The sequence below is a fragment of the Ruditapes philippinarum genome, unplaced genomic scaffold (assembly GCF_026571515.1).
Source record: "Ruditapes philippinarum isolate M1 unplaced genomic scaffold, ASM2657151v2 ctg6171_1_1_1_1, whole genome shotgun sequence".
Classification (NCBI taxonomy): Eukaryota; Metazoa; Mollusca; class Bivalvia; order Venerida; family Veneridae; genus Ruditapes; species Ruditapes philippinarum.
This window is the reverse complement of record NW_026854202.1, coordinates 1-21,138: the sequence shown is the minus strand read 5'-3', so window position 1 is coordinate 21,138 and position 21,138 is coordinate 1. Positions and strand designations below refer to the sequence as shown.

At 32.1% G+C, this 21,138-nt stretch overlaps 2 protein-coding genes and 1 long non-coding RNA gene across 3 annotated transcripts in view; all 3 read right to left on the bottom strand.

Moving 5' to 3' along the window:
• LOC132739414 (uncharacterized) overlaps positions 1–17,684 on the bottom strand; it is a 29,233-nt gene extending 11,549 nt beyond the window's left edge. The window contains exons 1-3 of the long non-coding RNA XR_009626997.1: positions 17,622–17,684; positions 17,346–17,458; positions 16,417–16,501 (exon numbers count right to left, since the gene is read on the bottom strand). This is a non-coding gene — a long non-coding RNA (uncharacterized LOC132739414). The remainder of the gene's footprint in view (positions 1–16,416; positions 16,502–17,345; positions 17,459–17,621) is intronic.
• LOC132739415 (THAP domain-containing protein 10-like) lies at positions 10,918–13,181 on the bottom strand. The gene is made up of 2 exons (XM_060727115.1): positions 12,475–13,181; positions 10,918–11,739 (listed from the first exon to the last, which is right to left on the bottom strand). Exons 1-2 carry the CDS (start codon positions 12,856–12,858, stop codon positions 11,557–11,559), a joined length of 567 nt encoding a protein of 188 aa, XP_060583098.1. The 5' UTR covers positions 12,859–13,181; the 3' UTR covers positions 10,918–11,556.
• Positions 17,685–17,811: 127 nt separating the features above from the next.
• LOC132739413 (E3 ubiquitin-protein ligase TRIM33-like) lies at positions 17,812–19,063 on the bottom strand. The gene is made up of 2 exons (XM_060727113.1): positions 18,186–19,063; positions 17,812–17,918 (listed from the first exon to the last, which is right to left on the bottom strand). The coding sequence occupies exons 1-2, from the start codon at positions 19,036–19,038 to the stop codon at positions 17,812–17,814; spliced, it is 960 nt and encodes a 319-aa protein (XP_060583096.1). The 5' UTR covers positions 19,039–19,063.
• Positions 19,064–21,138: the final 2,075 nt, after the last annotated feature.

Sequence of the window (21,138 nt, the reverse complement as noted above, 5' to 3'; positions counted from 1 at the left end):
CTATAGATCTGTATATATTATTATTTTTTGTATATGCATTATTTCACAGTAACAATAGTATTATGTAGTGTAATATACATCATACATGTATATAACTTATAGAAATATGTTATTTTATATATATGTTTGTGTATTGATTTTCTTACTAATTCAGACCAATATCGACACATGGGAACATGATGAATGTATAAACCATCTGACATTGGTAAAAACAAATATACCTGTTGCCATGTTGATATTTTCTTGTAGATCCCGAAATCAGAAATGCACAACGGGTTTCTGAAAAAAAACAATTCAGAATAGAAATATTCAGTATAAAATGTGCATTTATTTCAGCCTACCTTAAAATAGCCTATGTTATTTCCCTGCATTTAACATACATTAAATCTTTGTCCGAAAACTTAATGACAAGCATGTGTATATTTACAGAGAAAATTGTCATGAGTTTTTATTAATTTAAATATACAGTAGTCAGTATAAAACATACCGAAATGCAACGCCCTTCATATCGTTATTTGTTCCATCAGCAGGGTTTAGTAATGTGGCTTGTATCATCTATAGAAATAAAAGACATATTTTGTGTGAGAAATCATGCATGAATTTAGCATATATTTATATTAGCATATTAACTTTGTATTTAAAAGAAACAAGTATATTTTGCATGAACCGATACTCAAATGACATAATCGTTCATTTCATTCTTCCACTTTGATAAATAAAGCGTGACGTCATTTGGCAAATGCCAATTTGAATATTCGGCATTACTTTCAATAGGTGTTAATGTAGGCAATAACAAAAAAAAAATCCGTACTATGTTATACTTTGCATTTTTAAAATATTAAATCAGTTATACAATCACAACAGACAGAGGAAGGTGAACATATATGGAATGTATTGCATGTTCCGGGCAATCATGTAGTATGAAATTTCCTATGAAGAGCTACTGGTGAGGTCAATTTCACATAATAGCATATTTAAAAAAAGGACAATTTAAAACAAACATTTTTCATATAATTTATTATAGATAGAAATTGTGCATAGATAAGACTTAAAGTATGACTCACCTTGATACAAGAGACAGCTGAACATTAGATAATCATCATATGACCATTGGTGTGTAAATCATGGATGTCCTATCTGAAATTAAGTATTGATTTTATTTATGTACATTTACATGTTTAATAATGCAAAATATATATCTAAATATAAATTAATATATACATACATGCAAATCTGAATATTGTTTTACATACTGGTTTGGGACCACCAAAACCAGACAACCACCAAACCCGGACGGCCCCGAAAATGCTTTATTTAGTATTTTATTTGTGCAGTGGTTGTCAGTCAAATTAAGTAAATAAATTTTATTTCAACCTACGTAAATGGTAATATTTTTGTTGTCTATTTCTAGAATGTTGACGTTGAAATTTTGGGGTCAAGAAAGCATTGCCTGACCTCATATACCAGCTATAATCATTTGCAGAGTAAATAATAGAATATCCAAAACTTCAGTATTTGTTGCTGAAATATTGTATATCATGATAAAAATCTAAAATCAAAACACCCCACGTGATGTACATATCTGTCCGGACACATGGTGCTGTATTGTAGACAAGTTCTCCTTGTGGAGCCTCAGATATAAGTGTCAATACAATCAGAAATAAACAAGTTAGTTAGTTAGGAGAAGAACCTAGCTGAAGTGTGTCAAATTTTAACGTCTCTACAGTAGGTTAGAAATTATGAAATTTGTACGGAAAATTGTTCAAAAAGTGTTCGTTTGATGATCCCCGACAGTACAATAAAAATACCTTGTTATAATAAAATAATGCATATTCACGACGTAAATTATGTCCCGTTTTGTCTTCCGTAGATTAAAAAATCGTGAAATTTGTTCATTTCAAAGTAACAATATAATGTCGAAAATATAAAGTTTTTCATATTAAATATGTCTTATTAACATCGTTTTCTTATAAATATATATAGATCGTTTATTTAAATCAAATCTACTAACATTTACGTTTATTTCCAAAAATATTTAACATAAAATCGTAGTTATATTTAACTATGGCACTTATTGTGAAAGTAAAAAGGCATAAATGATAAAAGTAAATGTAAAATACACAAAACAAACTTACCTTTGCCATCTAAATGCTATTTTTGATGAAAAATGATATTCATGTTTCGACGGAAGTTTCACGAAATCATATGACAAGTGTACAATGACGCGCGTGCCTACGTAAAATTGTTACGTCATAGGAAAAAAATGCGTGTATGGTGTACAGTTCGAGTCTTAAAATATAAAGTTAAAATTCGTGAACTTTGAACGCTTGTAAAAAAAGTTGGGCACAGAGTTATATGTGCAACTTTTTTTCTGACATATACATATACCAGCCCTATTCAATGAACAAAGATTCAAAACTTTTGCAATTAGTTCTGGGTCATATTTTATTTTTACTAGACTAAATTTGAAACAAATAATGTATAGGTTTTACATGAAAGAAAATATTTCAAAATTTAGTATTTGATGCAGGTGATGCAGATGAAAAATATATTGTTTCAACAAATCAAATTATTTAATTATGAATTTGAAGGATATTCAGACATTCGAAAAGATGTTTATCCCATTTATTTCTACCTTACTTAATGAAAGAGACATATTTTTTCAACAGGAACATATTTTTTTATTTTGCTTGCCATTTTGAAGGTAAAGTATGTCCTTAAAAAAGACATTTTGGCATGTGATATGAAATCGCTGATTAAGTTAGAATTTCATTTAAGTGAGTTTGATAAGAAAGACAAACACCTAAATTATTTGTTCACATTATGGTAAATTATAATGTTTACGGGTAAATAATTATTAAAAGAGTTTATTAAAGTTATAACTATGTTCCTATTATTTGCATGAACTTACATAATATGTATCAGCAGAGCTTCACTTAAAATATTTTTTAATCAAATATTTGATGAAGATGAAAACATATACTGCTTCAGCATTTCATTATACTGATTTCCATTTGAAGAAAATTTTTTGGACTCAGACAGAAATACCGCTTAAATGTAATCGTACTCAAACATTTTTTTATATGATGGACAAAATTTAACATTTAAAACAAAGATATGCTAATATGGAATTGTAAAATTTCATGTGAAATGTAAATACGTTGAAAATGATTTGCAAAATTTCCACAACACAATGTTTATAAAATTACATAAAAATAACAATATGATCGAGCGATATTATTCACTGAATATACCTTAATTCAATATATGTCGTCTAGATAGAACAAAATAGTAGAAAAATATATTTATTTATTGTTCGGAACTTGGGTGCATCTCCTCTGAAATATTTATAAATAAATCATTTAAATACTATATTACATACTATATTTTTAATACATGAACATGTTTTTATTTGGCAAACTTTTTGCCAGCCACTCTTTATTTGTTTTACTTTAAAGGTTAATCATCTCTAATTAGAATATCAAGATACGAACTTTTAGACATGATTTCCAGAATTCAAAAGGTCATCTATATTTCTGCACCCAATTGTATAAACGTTGGTTAACTTTAACCACTGGGTTAAATCCATGGTTAGGTTAACTTTTGAGTTAAACTTTGGTTAACCGATTGTATAAAATTTTTGTTAAATTTAACCAGCGTAAATTTCTGTTTAAATTAACCCACGTATATGAGGTGGGTTAAATTTTAACCAAATGTTAACCAGAAACAAAATGGCTGCCGTTTGTACGCTTCGTCTCAACTTTTGTTCATTTTTGCTTCGAAATAGACTATTATTGGTTGTATATGATGGCAACGATATTTCTTTATGTTGCGTAGTGACGGGAAACGGAAACAAACTTTTCCAGAGCCGGAAATAAACAGTTTTAAAAATCAGCTGTCAGTGTCGATAATTCGGATAAGTCATGATACAAAATGTCATTTTAAACCGATTAAATGAAGATCATGCTTAGGTTAATACTGAGGATAAACTTGAAGGACAATTAGAGATAAAATTACGAAGTCATTCTGGACCAGTACGCAGCGGAAGATCCCTAGAAAGACAAACATGAGGCTGTATACTTTGTGATTGATCAGTGAATTTTATTTCGATCAACACATATGTGTGCGTTTTCGTGTAATTGTCAATAACAACATGACTTATTAAAGATTTACAGACTGACAGGATATATCACCTTAGAGAATTCTCTTGCTGAACTTATCATGATGAAGAAGGTATGATAATGCCTTTAACTTTTTGTGCCACTGTCAGTTAAACAGTTTGCATGACTTTTTGTGTTTTTGTTGTGTTTTGTGTATAAAACCATTATCTGATATGAAAATCGGCAAAACAAAGGAACGAAGTCATATAAAATAATATATTTTGTTCATTCCATATTTCATGCACTGTTCTGCTTTTTAACAATTAGATCTATTATTCCTAAACCCAAAAGTCAAGATTGCTCAGGCCTTGATATCTTGTTGTCATGTCACTAGCGAAACAAGCCAACTGGCAGGTTGTTTCGCAGTGTGTGGCACCATGACACATTGTCGCTTGGCTCAAATGGAAAAATTAGCTTATTGAGGCTTAAATCTGCTTTGTTGCTGGCGACAACGACTCAATTAAGCCATGCGATAACACAGTAAGAAGTCATTCCCTCGTTATATGCCGACATGGGGACAGCGTGCCACAGTCTTGCATGTTTTGTAGCGCCCAGGAAAAGAAGGCAATAAACAACAACGCAACATGCAAAAGTGTAACGTATCAGCTACCATACTAGAAAGAGGTCAAAATATGCAAAAAGTCCTTAAGCTGCGGTCTCACTTACTCCCGGCAGAGCCCAGGACCATCCCGGTAAGTTACCGGGATGATCCGGGGCGAAATTATTGTTGCGGTCACACTTACAGAGCAGAGCTAAGGAAAAAGCCGGCAAAGCTATTCTTTCCGGATCATCCCGAACCACCCCAGTGATATTAAATATTTTATTCTATCCGGGGTCAAATGTTCCCGGATCATCCAGGACGTTGCCGGCAGAGTTACGGTTGTACCCAAGTTGTCTACCGGGGCTCTGCCGGGATGTAAGTGAGACGGTAGCTTTACTGCGTTAGTCATACAGTAGAAATATAGTGAAATATGGTGATGATACTGAAAAATCAATCATCAGTTGTTCACAACTGTCATAAAAAATATTACTAAAAACTTGAATTTTACTTTTCTTAAAATCCTAGGACAATGTACATTTTGCTAAGCTGGTGTCCTTAAAATATTTTGGCTCATCTTGTGTAAAATTAGTCAAAAAGTTTTTTAATGTGTATTAAATAGTTTCCAGATACATTGATAATTATTTTAGCTCTATCAAGCAGATTCCAAAATGAAAATACTGTAAAACATATAATCATGCTTATTTTTCCCAAATCTTTAAAAAAATTCCTAATCAAACTGAAATTTGGAATATCCAATGCAATAAAGTTAGTTATTGATTAAGTTCATTCCGGTATTGTTACAGACATATGTGTCACAGTGTGTTGTTGTTTTTTTTGGTAGAGTACAATAATTTGTTTTCAATAATTTAGGAAGATTTCCCTGTTGAAAACCTTGCTTTTTCCTAATTTTATCAGCAAAATTTCCAAACTGATGACTTAGGCAATTTGTCTTCTCATCAAAGGTTGATAAAGGGCTTGTTTATTTCTAGTAGCAGGGAAAAGAAACAATGTCATCTTCTGGTGAAAATCAAACTGTTTTTATTTAGTTTTTAAAGAAAGTTATACAGGCTTCATGATCATGAATTAACACACAAGTCATATATTATAAAGTTATTTTATCAACCTTTTAAAGGTCCCATTGAATGGTAATTTACCACAGCGATATTTCCATTTATATTCGTAAGAAAAAGCCACTAAACCTTTTTCAGCGGAAATTACCGACTGCTGTCGTGTTTATTGGAGCATAAATCACCGCTAATCATTGGCCAGTATTTCACGCGTTTTACGATTCAACGCACCTCGGCGATTTACGGAAAAAGTCGGAAGATACTTGGTGTGACGTCACACCCAGTACTCGTTCGAGAATCGCCATATTGGAAACATTGAAAAAAAAAATATCGTACAGTAATTTTTAGATTTATTCAGCGTAATTGGTTGGATTTAAGCAATGGGAGGCGCGAGATGTGTTGTTGGAGGATGCAGCAATAAGAGAAGTGAGCGGGTTAGCTTACATCAATTCCCTAAGGACACGAACATTCGACAACAGTGGGTAAGGGCAATCAAGTGTACAGGTACGAATGTCTCTAGAGCTGACTGGAATGGACCTAGTTCTTCAAAATCAGCACAAGCACAATTGGTATGCTCTGAACATTTTGAATTCACGTGCTTTACCCTCACCACTAGGATGCATTGGCAGCAGGGATTACCATACAAGGCTGCCCTTACTGACGAAGCGGTGCCTACCCTGTTCGGTCTACAGATACAGGAGTATAAGAAAAGGGTAGAGAATCCAAGTTCTAGAGGAGCCTTCAGAAAACGTGAATTGGAAAGAGTAAGTGTATTTCTATGCATATTTTTGAAAAATACATCTTAAAATAGATAAATTTTGTGGCTAATATATCGATATATACTGTACTGATACTGTATACAGGTCAAGCACGTCTCAACAAATGTTTGTTAAGAAAGAAAATAGTTGGATATTTTTTAAAACATCAAACTTCAAAGTAAATTTTATGTGCAGGTCTGCAAAATATCTAGAATTCTACAAAATTTTGGAAACAAAGTGATCCCTCGGAAGCATTAATCACAACAAAATAACATAAGAATTGCAGACTCGGTTTGATTGAGTCTGTACATGAGAGATAATGAATAAGTGCAACATCCCTCACGCCCCCTAGCACCGGCTTGAGCGGTACTCAATTCTCAACACTTTATAGTGTTGGCATCAATGATCCAGAAGGACCAGAAAATATAACAACACTGAAGTGAAGTACGGGGCAACTTTTTACGGCTGCCACACGGCACTTGACACCTGCCATAGTCATACATGGAACATTTGGGTGAAATTTGCACTGTAATTTGTAAAATGCTTAGGCTATCTCAAGGATATATCACCAGATTGATTTCAAGACAGCTTGGTGTGATCAACTTGGAACAACTTAGCCTGTATTCAGCTCATGTTACATTCATTTTGTAAATTACGCAAACAAAAGATGTTTCATCATAGATTTCTAGGTTATATCCGATAAATTTTTGTAGTTTTGCAATCGTTTTGGAGTTTGAAACTTTTTTGAAGCCAAGTTAAATTTTTAATATGCTATCTTCTTTATATCCATGCTTAACAAAAACTGGGGCGGTTTCATAGGAGACATCATTCCCTCTGTCAGTTTATTGCAAGAAGTTGCCCTAATTGAAGAATATTTGCGAATGCAATTTTTTTCTCTGAATATAAGGTACATACATTATGATCTCAAAACAACAAATAACTACACTACCAGTGTGACAAAAAGAAAAAAATATTTTCATAACTGTTTAACTTGTCCTGAATTGTAAGGTAATTGTGTCTTAAATTTTGCAGAGAAAAGGAGAAAAAGGTCTGCCGAAGAAAAGCTCCTATTGATGAAACGTTTTTGAAATCTGGAAAACCACCTGTAGAAGCAGATTTGACTTTATGTCTATAAAGAAGTACAGCTCTGGCATCATTTCCATGGGTGTACATTAGACATTAAATACGGGTTTATAATAGCTGAGGATAAAAAGTATCAAATTATTAATATTGGCTAACTCTAGAGGGAAGTATTGTATCAAAATCAACAAGTGCTTAATCATTATTTGATCACTTTAGTTTAACAATGTATCTATGATCAATATGTCCATCTAGTCTACACCATACTGATGTACTTCATGACATTATTATTGTAAATGCAGAAATAAGTTTAAGTGTGTCTCATTACTTAGATATTGTAACAAATTATGATAAACACAGAATTTAGTAATAATTGTTTGAGAAATATTGTCATATGTGTTCTAAGAATGCCGTGTCATATTCTCATGAGTTGTACAAAATATAATTTTAATTAGTAAATCAAGAGAAGAATAGAACATCAGGATTGTTTGTAAGTGGTTTGTTAAAATATAACTTTATAAGATGCAATACCTTTTAAAGATATCTTGGTAAAGAATGTTATATAATATGTTCTGACTTAATGTCCTCAACTGAAAAGAATGTTTTTATGGCCCCAAGATAATGGCAAGGGGCATATAATTGTTACCGTTGTCTGTCTGTCCCTGTGTGAACTATTTTTAGAAAATCTTGTCAGGCCCATAACTCTGTCATGCATCAAGGGAATTTTAAACGTTTTGTCACAAATGTTGAACATGATAGGACGATATGTGTCAAGCGCATGACGTAGACCCCTAGATTCAAGGTCACAAAGGTCAAAAGTCAGCAGTTAGAAAATCTTGTCCAGTCCATAACTGTCTTACATCAAGGGATTTGGATGATGTGTCATGTGCATGACCTAGACACTTAGCCAACTACAGACATTTGAAATCTAAGTGTTATATTGACCTTTCAAGATAACACTAAGAGGTCAAATGTCAGCAATTTTTTAATCTTGTTTGGCCCATTTACGTCTGCGAAGGAAAACTGTGAATTTGGGCACCAACATGGTTTACCAGGATGAGATGGTGTGTCATGCACAAGATCAAGAGTCTTAGGTCAAGGTCATGTTTAGAGGTCAAAGGTCAGCAATTTGATAATTTGTGCTCTGTCACTTTGAAATTAAGGATTTTTTAATATTTAAGATATGTTTTATCAAACAACCATCTGTACTCTTACTTGAAAAGGTCATTTGTGGCACAACAATTCTGTCATGTCAGATGTTTCGATGTTCTAACATATATAGGAAGGGCATCTGTGTCTCAGACACATTTCTAGGGTTTGCTTGTTTCTTACATGATACTTAAATAAAAAGTAAGAAAAGCAATATTATTTTTTCCAAAAAATTGATAAGTAGACAAATAATCTTTGTTTGATTGTTTTTGTATGTATGTGAGTCTTTTCTCAACTAGTCATACTGCTGTGCCAAACATGATGTACATGTGTATATGTTTTTGGCAAAAAACAGTCATGATGTATATGTTTTCGGCAAAAGGAATCTTGCTGATTTTGCAATTTACTGTGATGAAATTTTATATTTAGATTGAATAATAATTTTGCCATTGTCATTTGTTGTTGGTTAATAAAACAAGTGTAATAAAAAGTACCTTATGCTATGTTAAAAAGAAACGATCATGTATTTGATTTAAGCTAGCCTTTTCAATGAAAAAGAAGAGCTTTCCTGCTATCCCTTTTATATGCAATTGAGTCACATCTTAGAAAAAGTTTTTTTGTGACAAAGTATTAAAACTATGGTTTTGAAACTTGCCATACTTGTTGACCATCATATTGTCCATCTATTGTCCTTTTTTATCAGAAAATGTACTTAATGTCTTTAAACTTTGAATGATTGTTTAAATCATTACCCAATCTGTTGACAAGAGAAGGTGACCCCATTAGGAATTTAAAGATATACTATGCTCAAATTTGATATCAGAAAATATTGATAATTACTACATAGTCTCTTTGTAAAAATGAAATAAACATGTTTTGACTTTACATAAAGTTTATATGTCATGTTTAAAACTCTACAAACTATAGGTCGTCACAATATGAATATATAGTGTCGTTAAAAAAACTGGCAGTTTTTTTAAGAAAAGACTAATTTTACTTGTCCTATAATAGACCATGTGACTTCCAATGCATAGTTGTTTTCATTTTTTATTCAAATTAGACATACTCAGTAAGAATTTCATAGGTTTAAATAAATTTCTTTGATCAAAATATTTTACTCAAAGATGAGCATAGTATATCTTTAAGTTTTCATAGACCTTTGTTAGGTTTTTGGTCTCTGCCAAAGTTTTGTTTATAGGCGAGCAATAAAAACTTAAGCATTCAGTCCTGTTGACTGCTCCTTTTTTAAGTTACATACCATTATTTGGATTTTGTAGTTACCTTTAGAGTATATAATCAGATTTTGGCCATGTAACAGTTTTGTTAAAACTTAAACATCTGATCTGTAAGACTCATTTATGTTTACTAAGCATTTATTTCAACTAAAACAAGGAAAAACATAAATATTAGGCCTATTGTATAATTTTTTTTAATTTTTGCATTAAAAATAACTTATTTAGAAGTAAATTAATAGTATTTCAAATTCTACTAAAACATTATCACCTCCTTTTTTAATACTTTATGGGGATCTAAATCTTTGTACATGCAATGTCTACATAGGCCTTTTTGTTTAATTTTATATACAAAAAGTATATATTGTCAAAGCATGATTGCATAACATATTAGAATGACTTGTATTTAAATAAAGCTTGAATTGTATAACCATTGTCTTCTTGTTGCTTTGTCCTGCTCTCCAATTTACAATGTATTGTTGTGCATGCTATTATAGCAAGTGACATCCTTCGAAAGGGATTTAACTTGGAAAGTATCATCTCCATTTTATCTAGCTTGTGATAAATAAAGAACTTAAGGAGTAATGGGCAACCTATGTACATGATGTACCAATGTAGCTGAAATGAAGCTAGCTGCCAAGCAAAGCCATGTAACCTTGCAAACGGAAACTTTGAATTTGTGCCATAAGCTGCTTATACTGATGAACATAATTAAGTAGAGGAAATATTAGATTCAGTTCGTCAACCAATAAATTTAATTCCCGTTAATTTTATGAATCTCTGCCAAAAAGGAAAAAATAACTGTAGATCTACAACAATGAATGGAGAATGTTGAATTTGACATTGAAGCTGAAATATTGATATATATATACTCCTTATCTCTAGTATATAATTCCTTTACATAGCTGTTATAAATGAGCCGGGTCATGACAAAACCAACATAATGCGTTTGCGACACGCATGGATCCAGACCAGCCTGCGAATCCGCTTACAAACCGTATAACAAGTAGAGAAATGGATAGCGAACAGCATGGATCCTGATCAGAATGCGCAGGTTGGTCTTGATCCATGCTGGTCGCAAACACATTATGTTGGTTTTGTCGTGCCACGGCTCAAATGTCCCTTGCATGATTTTTTCCTAACTGATTTTTTGCTATCACTGCTATGAAATGGGTTCATTGTGTAACAGTAGCTTAGTGTTTGACATGGCCACCTGCTTTTGTATATGTTTTGAATAATTTTTCATAATTAATTATTCCTAGACATTTTAAGTGTGTAAGCTTATACATCTGCTGCAAATATTATTGTTTGAGTAAAAAAAAAACTTCCAAAATTCTTGAGTGGAAGATCTATGTTCTTTAACTGCATTAAAAATGAATAGTGCATGCACAAAATCATTGCTAAATAGACAAGAGTGTACTTAAAATTGTACTAAGCAGAACAATATTATGTTTCAGAACATTTAGTAATGTTAACATACAATATTCATGAGTGTTAAATAACAGCGGCAGGCTGAAGCCTATAATACTTGGGGTCTTTCATCAAAACCAAATTCAAATACTTCCATTACTAAACACAAAATGAGGGTACAGATTTAGCTAGTGTATGTGGAAACAAATGTTCACTTTTCTTGATATTTACCGTAAGTGCTTCTTTCACTTGTCCAGTGGAGGGCTGAAGTAGTGCTGGCCCAGTGACTGGTAGGGGTTGCTCAGCATTTCCAGTTGGTGTGACTTCATATTCTCCAATAATCTAAAAAAAAATGAACAAAAGGTCTAGATGCATTTCTTTAGCAGATTTTGCATAATTTTCTATGATGAAACATCTTTTGTTTGCGTAATTTACAAAATGAATGTAACATGAGCTGAATACAGGCTAAGTTGTTCCAAGTTGATCACACCAAGCTGTCTTGAAATCAATCTGGTGATATATCCTTGAGATAGCCTAAGCATTTTACAAATTACAGTGCAAATTTCACCCAAATGTTCCATGTATGACTATGGCAGGTGTCAAGTGCCGTGTGGCAGCCGTAAAAAGTTGCCCCGTACTTCACTTCAGTGTTGTTATATTTTCTGGTCCTTCTGGATCATTGATGCCAACACTATAAAGTGTTGAGAATTGAGTACCGCTCAAGCCGGTGCTAGGGGGCGTGAGGGATGTTGCACTTATTCATTATCTCTCATGTACAGACTCAATCAAACCGAGTCTGCAATTCTTATGTTTTTTTGTTGTGATTAATGCTTCCGAGGGATCACTTTGTTTCCAAAATTTTGTAGAATTCTAGATATTTTGCAGACGCTGCACATAAAATTTACTTTGAAGTTTGATGTTTTAAAAAATATCCAACTATTTTCTTTCTTAACAAACATTTGTTGAGACGTGCTTGACCTGTATACAGTATCAGTACAGTATATATCGATATATTAGCCACAAAATTTATCTATTTTAAGATGTATTTTTCAAAAATATGCATAGAAATACACTTACTCTTTCCAATTCACGTTTTCTGAAGGCTCCTCTAGAACTTGGATTCTCTACCCTTTTCTTATACTCCTGTATCTGTAGACCGAACAGGGTAGGCACCGCTTCGTCAGTAAGGGCAGCCTTGTATGGTAATCCCTGCTGCCAATGCATCCTAGTGGTGAGGGTAAAGCACGTGAATTCAAAATGTTCAGAGCATACCAATTGTGCTTGTGCTGATTTTGAAGAACTAGGTCCATTCCAGTCAGCTCTAGAGACATTCGTTCCTGTACACTTGATAGCCCTCACCCACTGTTGTCGAATGTTCGTGTCCTTAGGGAATTGATGTAAACTAACCCGCTCACTTCTCTTATTGCTGCATCCTCCAACTACACATCTCGCGCCTCCCATTGCTTAAATCCAACCAATTACGCTGAATAAATCTAAAAATTACTGTACGATATTTTTTTTTCAATGTTTCCAATATGGCGATTCTCGAACGAGTACTGGGTGTGACGTCACACCAAGTATCTTCCGACTTTTTCCGTAAATCGCCGAGGTGCGTTGAATCGTAAAACGCGTGAAATACTGGCCAATGATTAGCGGTGATTTATGCTCCAATAAACACGACAGCAGTCGGTAATTTCCGCTGAAAAAGGTTTAGTGGCTTTTTCTTACGAATATAAATGGAAATATCGCTGTGGTAAATTACCATTCAATGGGACCTTTAACAATAGATAGAACTCTAGAAAACATATTTGGACACTTTTTCATTTTTAACCAGTTATAGACTATGCACTTATTAAACTATATATAACTTATTGTTTATGGTAACAGTCATACACTATTCATTACATTATGTATATATATTGAAACCCTGGTTTACCTACTTCAATGACATATAGCCTATTCCTAAAGGTACTGGACTAGTATAATGTTAGCCAGTGACAGGTTCCAATCATTCATTAAGTGTTAAGTATTTTTATTTACAAGATCCATGTATAAGTAATAAATATATAAGATCTAAGAATTCCTAAACAACATCAATAAAATTAATTCAAAATTGAAGTAGAGGTAAATTAAAAATCACTTTTGATTGTTCATAAATTAATTAATTATGGTAAATTCAAGATGACATTTTTTTATAATTATTTTTTCATTTAGTTTCTCCTCTGTTTAGTAAATTTACTGCTGGGAACCAAGTCAATTTTGCATTTGAGTGTTGTGACTAGTGAGAATTAAAGTTAAAACATGTTGAATGTTTAAAATATAGGATGTCAGCCATACAGTCACAAGAAAGCAAAATGATTTTGTTTTCATTTATGTGTTTTTCATATATTTTGTTTGTTTGTTTTGTTGTTGTTTTGTTTTTAGCTCACCTGTCACAAAGTGACAGGGTGAGCTTTTGTGATCGCTTTTCGTCCGGCGTCCGTCCGTCCGCCGTCCGTCAGTCGTCCGTCCGTCCGTAAACTTTTGCTTTAAATGACATCTCCTCATAAACCACTGAGCCAATTTCATCCAAACTTCAGAGGAATGTTCCTTTGGTGGTCACCTTTAAAAATTGTTCAAAGAATTTAATTCCATGCAGAACTCTGGTTGCCATGGCAACCAAAAGAAAAAACTTTAAATATCTTCTTTTAAAAAACCATAAGAGCTAGAGCTTAGATATTTGGCATGAAACATCTTCTAGTGAGTGTCTACCAAGTTTGTTCAAATAAAAGCCCTGGGGTCAAAATTGGCCCCGCCCCTGGGGGTCATTGATTTTCCCTATATACATATAGTAAAAACTAAAAAAATCTTCTTTTAAAGAACTCTAAGAGCTAGAGCTTAGATATTTGGCATGAAACATCTTCTAGTGAATGTCTACCAAGTTTGTTCAAATAAAAGCCCTGGGGTCAAAATTGGCCCCGACCCAGGGGGTCATTGATTTTCCCTATATGCATATAGTAAAAACTTAAAAAATCTTCTTTTAAAGAACCCAAAGAGCTAGAGCTAAGATATTTAGCATGAAACATGTTCTAATGGGTGTCTACAAAGTTTGTTCAAATAAAAGCCTTAGGGTCAAAATTGGCCCCGCCCCAGGGGGTCATTGATTTTCCTTTTCCTTATATGTGTATAGCAAAAACTTAAAAAATCTTCTTTGAAAAAACCCAAACCCAAATAGCTTGAGTTTAGATATTAAGCATGAAACATCTTCTAGTGAGTGTCTACAAATTTTGTTCAAATAAAAGCCCTAGGGTCAAAATTGGTCCCGCCCGGGGGTCATTCATTTTCCTTATATGTGTATGGCAAAAACTTAAAAATCTTCTTTGAAAAAACCCAAATAGCTAGAGTTTAGATATTAAGCATGAAACATCTTCTAATAAGTGTCTACAAATTTTGTTAAATTAAAAGCCCTGGGGTTAAAACTGGCCCCGCCCCAGAGGTGTCATTGTTTTTAACTATATGTGTATAGTAAAAACTTAAAAAATCTTCTTTTAAAAAACCCAATGAGCAAGAGGTTAGATTGTTAAGCAGGAAACATCTTTTTGTGGGTGTCTACCACGTTTGTTCAAATAAAAGCCCTTGGGTTAAAATTGGCCCTGCAAAAGGGGGGTGGGGGTGGGGGTCATTGTTTTTCATTATATGTGTGTAGTAAAAACTTAACATCATGAAAAATCTTCTAATGGGTGTCTTCCAAGTATGTTCAAATAAAAGCCCTGGGGTTTAAACTGGCCCCCCTCTGGGGGCCTATATACAGGTGAGCGACTTCAGGGCCATCATGGCCCTCTTGTTTATTTTTATTTATTTATTTTATTTTTTTATTTATTTTTTTATTGGGGGGGGGGGGGGTTAATTAGCAATAAGTAGACTTTTATTTTATTATTTATTTTGCTATAATATGGTAAACTTTCAGCATTTTAAAAGCTCTTCTATCATGAAACATAGCTTTGGCAAATGCAACAAGATTTTCCCAAGTGACTGATATGGTATTTAGTAACTGAAACAGAAGTTTCATATACTATATAGTGAAACTACAGAGAGTAGTTTGGGGCAAAATCATTCAAAAATTGCATCTGCTGTTACACAAAATATTTTGGGTTCGAACGTTTTAGGTACGAATCTGATAGAAAATATATGCGTCAATACTTCTGCATTGAGTGGTTTTTGTATGAAATTAGTTACATTCTAACCATTTTCTGTCCCAGTTGACGGATGATTTTGATTTATAACATTATATCAGCGAATATTTCCTCATTTGCAGTACATTTTAATTTGTAAACAAAGCCCATAGCAACCATGCAAGTTATTCGTACCTAAACACCAGTCCGAGGTCTTAAACAAGTTAATCCTACGTAAAAGTTATATTTTGTACATTTGTTTAATGATGATATGTAATTAGTGTGGTGACAACATCTTCATTTAAATTTGAACCGAGTTTAACTCTACTATCAACATTTTCGATTGTAATAAAAATAGAAGCGTAAACCATGTGTCAATTTTGACATATTCCGCGAAATAACATAACCGGATATAGAATTTATTGCATGTCGGGACTAGTATTGGTTAGTTTAACCAGCGGTTAATTTTAACCATTTTGGTTAGTTAACCTTTTGGTTATCTCGGTTTATACAAGTGACTAACCAAATTGGTTAGTTAACCAAAGTTGGTTAAATTTAACCCACGGTTAGCGTTTAACCCAGGGTTAATTTAACCAACGTTTATACAATTGGGTGCTGGTGGAATCACGTCAACCCTATCAATGTATTGCATTTTCGTCTGTGTGTATGCATAAAAGACTGACAATTTGAAAACGGCGCAAGAAATAAAAACATGTCTTTTTATTGATTTTGTTTCTAAGATTTGGAAGCATTGGGTTATAGAAAGAACTTGGCTTAGTTGTATATGCATTTAATTTTCTAGTCCGTTAATCGCATATATATTTGAAAGCGAAGGTAAGAGTATGTTAAAAAAACAAATAACACATACATGCCGTTTGAATGGTATCCACATGAATCATTTCCTAATCCAGGTAGAAGATCATTTGGATAGTTATCCGGTACCACACCGATAGCTAGAATGAAATTCTTCTATTGTAAAAATCAACGAAGAGTCATCCCATATTATAAGTATTATACTTTCAATTAGAACAAAATAAATAAATAAATAAATAAATAAATAAATAAATAAAACAAGTAAATAAATAAATAGATTAATTAATCAATTGATTGAAAGTATTTAACTTTGAATTAGAACAAAATAAATAAATAAATAAATAAAATGAAAAATAAAGAGACAATAAATAAGTAAATAAAATATTTAATTAATTAATAAATAATTAATAAAAAAATTAATTAAATAATTACTATGTTATTTATAATTTCATAGATTTATAAATAATAAATAAAAAATAAATAACCTTTAATGGTTTTCGTTTACTGTAAGACAAAATTATTTAATGTAATTAATGACTGTTTGAATATGTAATAAAAAGAGTCACGGTGTTCCTTGTAAACAAATCATATTGATACTTTGATAATCAGAATAAAATATTTATAAAAAATAAAACAAACTTGTATTCCTCACAATTTGCTTGGTAAGTATTTATGGCAGATTATCAATTAATTTCAGAAAGTATTTACAGACGAAAATGAATATTTAACTTAAAACTCCTTCATATAATTACTATTATCGTAACATATTTTAAAATAACATTCAATTTTGTTTGGTTAATGACGATAAGGTATCATCGGATTTTATCATAAACATGATATGCTCAAAAGACTATCTGAAGAGAATAAGAATTTTGACGACTCTTCTTTAATTCCTTAAGCAGTATTATGGTACACAAACTAATTATGGCTAAACACTTGACTCAAGTTACATTTGATCGAATGTTATATTATGTTAACTGTTACCTATACCTCCGCCTCTACCAATGCTCATAACCTTGACTTCAAAACTGTCCCACGAATTTAATAAATATTTGTCAATAAATAAACCAAGGTCGCCTTTTGCTTTTTCAGCATAACTGAAAAAGAATGCAAATCCATCGTATTGATCAAAACAGGTAAAAATGTCCTACAATTATAACATAGTCTTTAACCTATTAAATATTTTCAATATATTTTGAAATAATTGCATATTAATTACAAAGTTTAAGTTAGTGTAAAAATTTAGTTGTTTTATGTCACCTGATTATGTCTCCGTCAATGATTAGGTTTTTGCAAACAAGTTGTCTGTCCAGCAACAGCTGAAAACAAAATATAACGCGAAATAAGTAATGATTAATTGTATAAATTAAAATATAAACACACTTAACATATACAATATATTTTGATACCGTGATGATTAGATAAGTCGTTTAAAAAATACAAATAAAAGCTACAACACACTCAAATAATATAAGATACTTACTTGATTTGTTTGTGAACATTTAGCCTTTGCCACCGGTGTTGCTCTGTTTGCTTTTACTGTTTCTTTTCTAAGTGCTGATTTATGAAAAAGGAAGAGAAACAAATTAAATACCATAGCTTACAAAGTAATTATAAAAATGCATATTAACACTCGAAATAAGACTACTGTATAGAATTGAAAGAAAAGCCGTTATATTAACCAAGAATGTATAAAACAAATGTAACTTCTGAGAACATGTTTTATATTAGGCTTTAATTGATATGACACACATTATAAGTAAAAAAAATTCATCCTGTTTAAACATGTATCATCAAAAATTACTATGAAAGTAAGAAACTTACCGGCACCAGATTCATTTGGCTTATGCAAAGCTCCTAGTTGTTTACAAGTTTTCATCAATTGTTCGAGATTACAGTCACGCGTGAAGTCGTATTTTTCGATCGTATTGTTCGCTTTGATTCTTTCTAGCTGGTCTCGGACGAGATGAAGATTTTGTTTGTATGACAAGGAACTGATGAACAATTTGTAAGGCTGATCAGCTTCTGATTGTAATGTGTCTCTCATACCATTTGTTTCATCAACTAGGCTTTTATTTTCTTTTTCAAGGTTTTCGATCTTTGTCATGTCTGCTGTCATGATATCATCTCCATATTTAAGCATGTCATCAGCGAGTTCTGTGATATGTGAAACCATTTCATCCCTAAACAATTTCACTTCAAGAGCAAACTTTTTGTTGACATCTTTTACATGGTCCTTGTTACGCCTGATGCTTCCTAACAGAGATTTTGCTTCATTTTCATATGAATCTATATCCTTTTTCAACATTTTGAGCTGTTTACCGTCTTTATATCCGTCGATGTGTTCAGGTATATACTCTACTTTACAGGTTTTATGCGAAATTATCATACAATCTCCGCAACCAACTTGGCCATGTTCGGGGCAGAAAAATTTAATAGGCTCGTTTAGATGTTTAGTACAATCATCAAACGTTGGTGTTTCACCTTTATTAGATGCTGCCGCAACAGATGCAGCAAGTCTATGCTCCCGAAAAAGCTTCCATTGTTTATGAGTATCAAAACATCTTTGACACATTTCTTCTTCACATTGTGAACAAAAACCATCCGAGTATTTTGATGCCTTACGTTGCTCACAAGGTTTACAATATTTACGAAGTTTCTTTCCCGAAACCTCCATATTTCAACACTCGACTTATCTGAAAAATAAACAGTAGTAACAAATCCATATAAAAGCTAGAAACATGTTTTTTACATTTTGTAGTTTATAAACAAAAGTAGCATGATAGTCTTTGACTGCTTGCTCATCTGATCTTCCTTGCTAGGAAAATGGCTTGTTATTTGTCCAATGCAGTAAAAAGTCACTATTTTATTATTAGATAAGGTCATTCTGAAGTAGCGCTTTGTTCTATTAACATCTAGTAGAATTTCCTTTGACAATAGGTTGGCTTTACAGAATGCGAAATTTATTTTATTATCTGAGTCTGTATAATTTGGTTTGTTTGTAAAAAAAAACAATTGTTCACAATGTGTATTATAATAACAATCTTCAAATACTAATATAAACAAATATTTTGACATCTTATCGAACGAGACCAGGAACTCATTCTGAAGGAATTTATTATTAATCATAAGATTATCATTGGTCAGGTTTCTGTATTAAATGTTGTACGTATTATCTATCAAAAACATTTTTTCTTCACAGCATAAATGTGCAGAAAACAATATTAAACGACTTTGCAATCCTACCTTATACAGTATTCTAACAGTTACAACACATTGTTAAATCAAGTGTCAGAACTAAGAGCATTCAAGCTAAAACAGAGCGAACTTGAAGTTTTTTATAGAAACGGACTGAATTATCAGTGGTTTTAAAAGAGGAGTAAAAAATATTAAAACAAATAATCAGGCGAGCGTTTCACTAATATTTCGTGAGTTTTTCGTATTTTTTACGTAAATTTGGACATACGCGAAACGTAAATTTGCGTTCGTTGCATTTCACTAAAGAGAACGTGCAATTTACCCCAGTAATAAGTGAGCGCAACCTAACGTTTAAACTTACGCAACTGCGTAGCTAAAAACGTTTAGTGAAACACAAATAAATAAGTTCTTGCGATTTAACTAGAGATATAACGTAAGTACGTTAAAGAAAAGCACCACTAGAATGTAATGTGTGTTCCTTATTTCAGGGCCATGCCACCATTAGCATTATTGACATAAAACAAAAACTCATGTTTTTTTTTTAAAAAGTCTTAATACTTGAGTGGTATTCATTTCTGAGTTGTCATAAAAAGGGTTTCCACTGAGTTTATTAATGAGAGATATACACATAAAATAGACGATCTGAAGAGATGTGTACTTAAGTTATTCTGTTTGAAATGTTTACTTTATTACAATTGAGTTGTCATTCGTTGGGTAGACGTGAACGGTAAGTGACACACTTTTCAATTTTACAACCAACATTATTGTCATCCCGTCCATTTCCTACCCCTTTCCTTTTTGTCCTTTTGACTGAATGTGTGCATTTTTTACTTCAATGTTTATTACTCTGTTTATCTTATTATAAACATTAATACAAAATTAATCAAAAACTTGTTTCCATGAACTTTAGATGCTATGTAGATTTTAAACATTTAGGTAAAGTTTATAAATGATGTGATACCATGTTTAAACAGACTTTCCTGACAATAAATAAGTTTAAATTAGTTTTATTCATATACCATGAGGGGCTTAACTTATCACTATTATTATGATCTTATAATACACATAATTGTATCAGTGACGCCTGGAATATTATTGACACATACGTATCAACCAATGGAATATATACTTAAATACTAAATATATACTAAAACTACAAAAAACTATTCAAAGCAATCAGCCAGGGTATATAGGTCGCTATGATCAATGTCTGTAGAGAAATATCAAATATCGTTGTATAATAATATTAATCGTTAAAACGTGATTCCAATCTCAAATAAATGAGCACAGAACCATAATCGTATGATCAGTTATATTTACTATTGTATTTAGAAATCTGATATATTTTCAATTTAAATATTACTTTACCTATCCTGCCGCAAAATCAGTAAACCGTTTCTTATTGAATCTTTCATTATTTGAAGAAACCCCAATATATTTCTATGCAAAATGACTTACGGAATTTCTTTAATAAGAAAGTCATTTTGCAGTTATCATTTTTTTTTATTGTAAGTACATAATGTAATGATTTTTTAACATTGAAAATATTTTTCTGATAATGAATGAATAAGTGTTAATT

Bases quoted from the DNA above. Each gene is read 5' to 3' on its own strand.
- LOC132739415 (XM_060727115.1), bottom strand. From the start codon at position 12,858: ATGGGAGGCGCGAGATGTGTAGTTGGAGGATGCAGCAATAAGAGAAGT. The intron at 11,740-12,474 runs GTAAGTGTATTT...ATTTTTTTTTAG, and splicing joins GAAAACGTGAATTGGAAAGA to ATTATTGGAGAATATGAAGT.
- LOC132739413 (XM_060727113.1), bottom strand. From the start codon at position 19,038: ATGGAGGTTTCGGGAAAGAAACTTCGTAAATATTGTAAACCTTGTGAG. The intron at 17,919-18,185 runs GTAAGTTTCTTA...TTCATAAATCAG, and splicing joins GCCAAATGAATCTGGTGCCG to CACTTAGAAAAGAAACAGTA.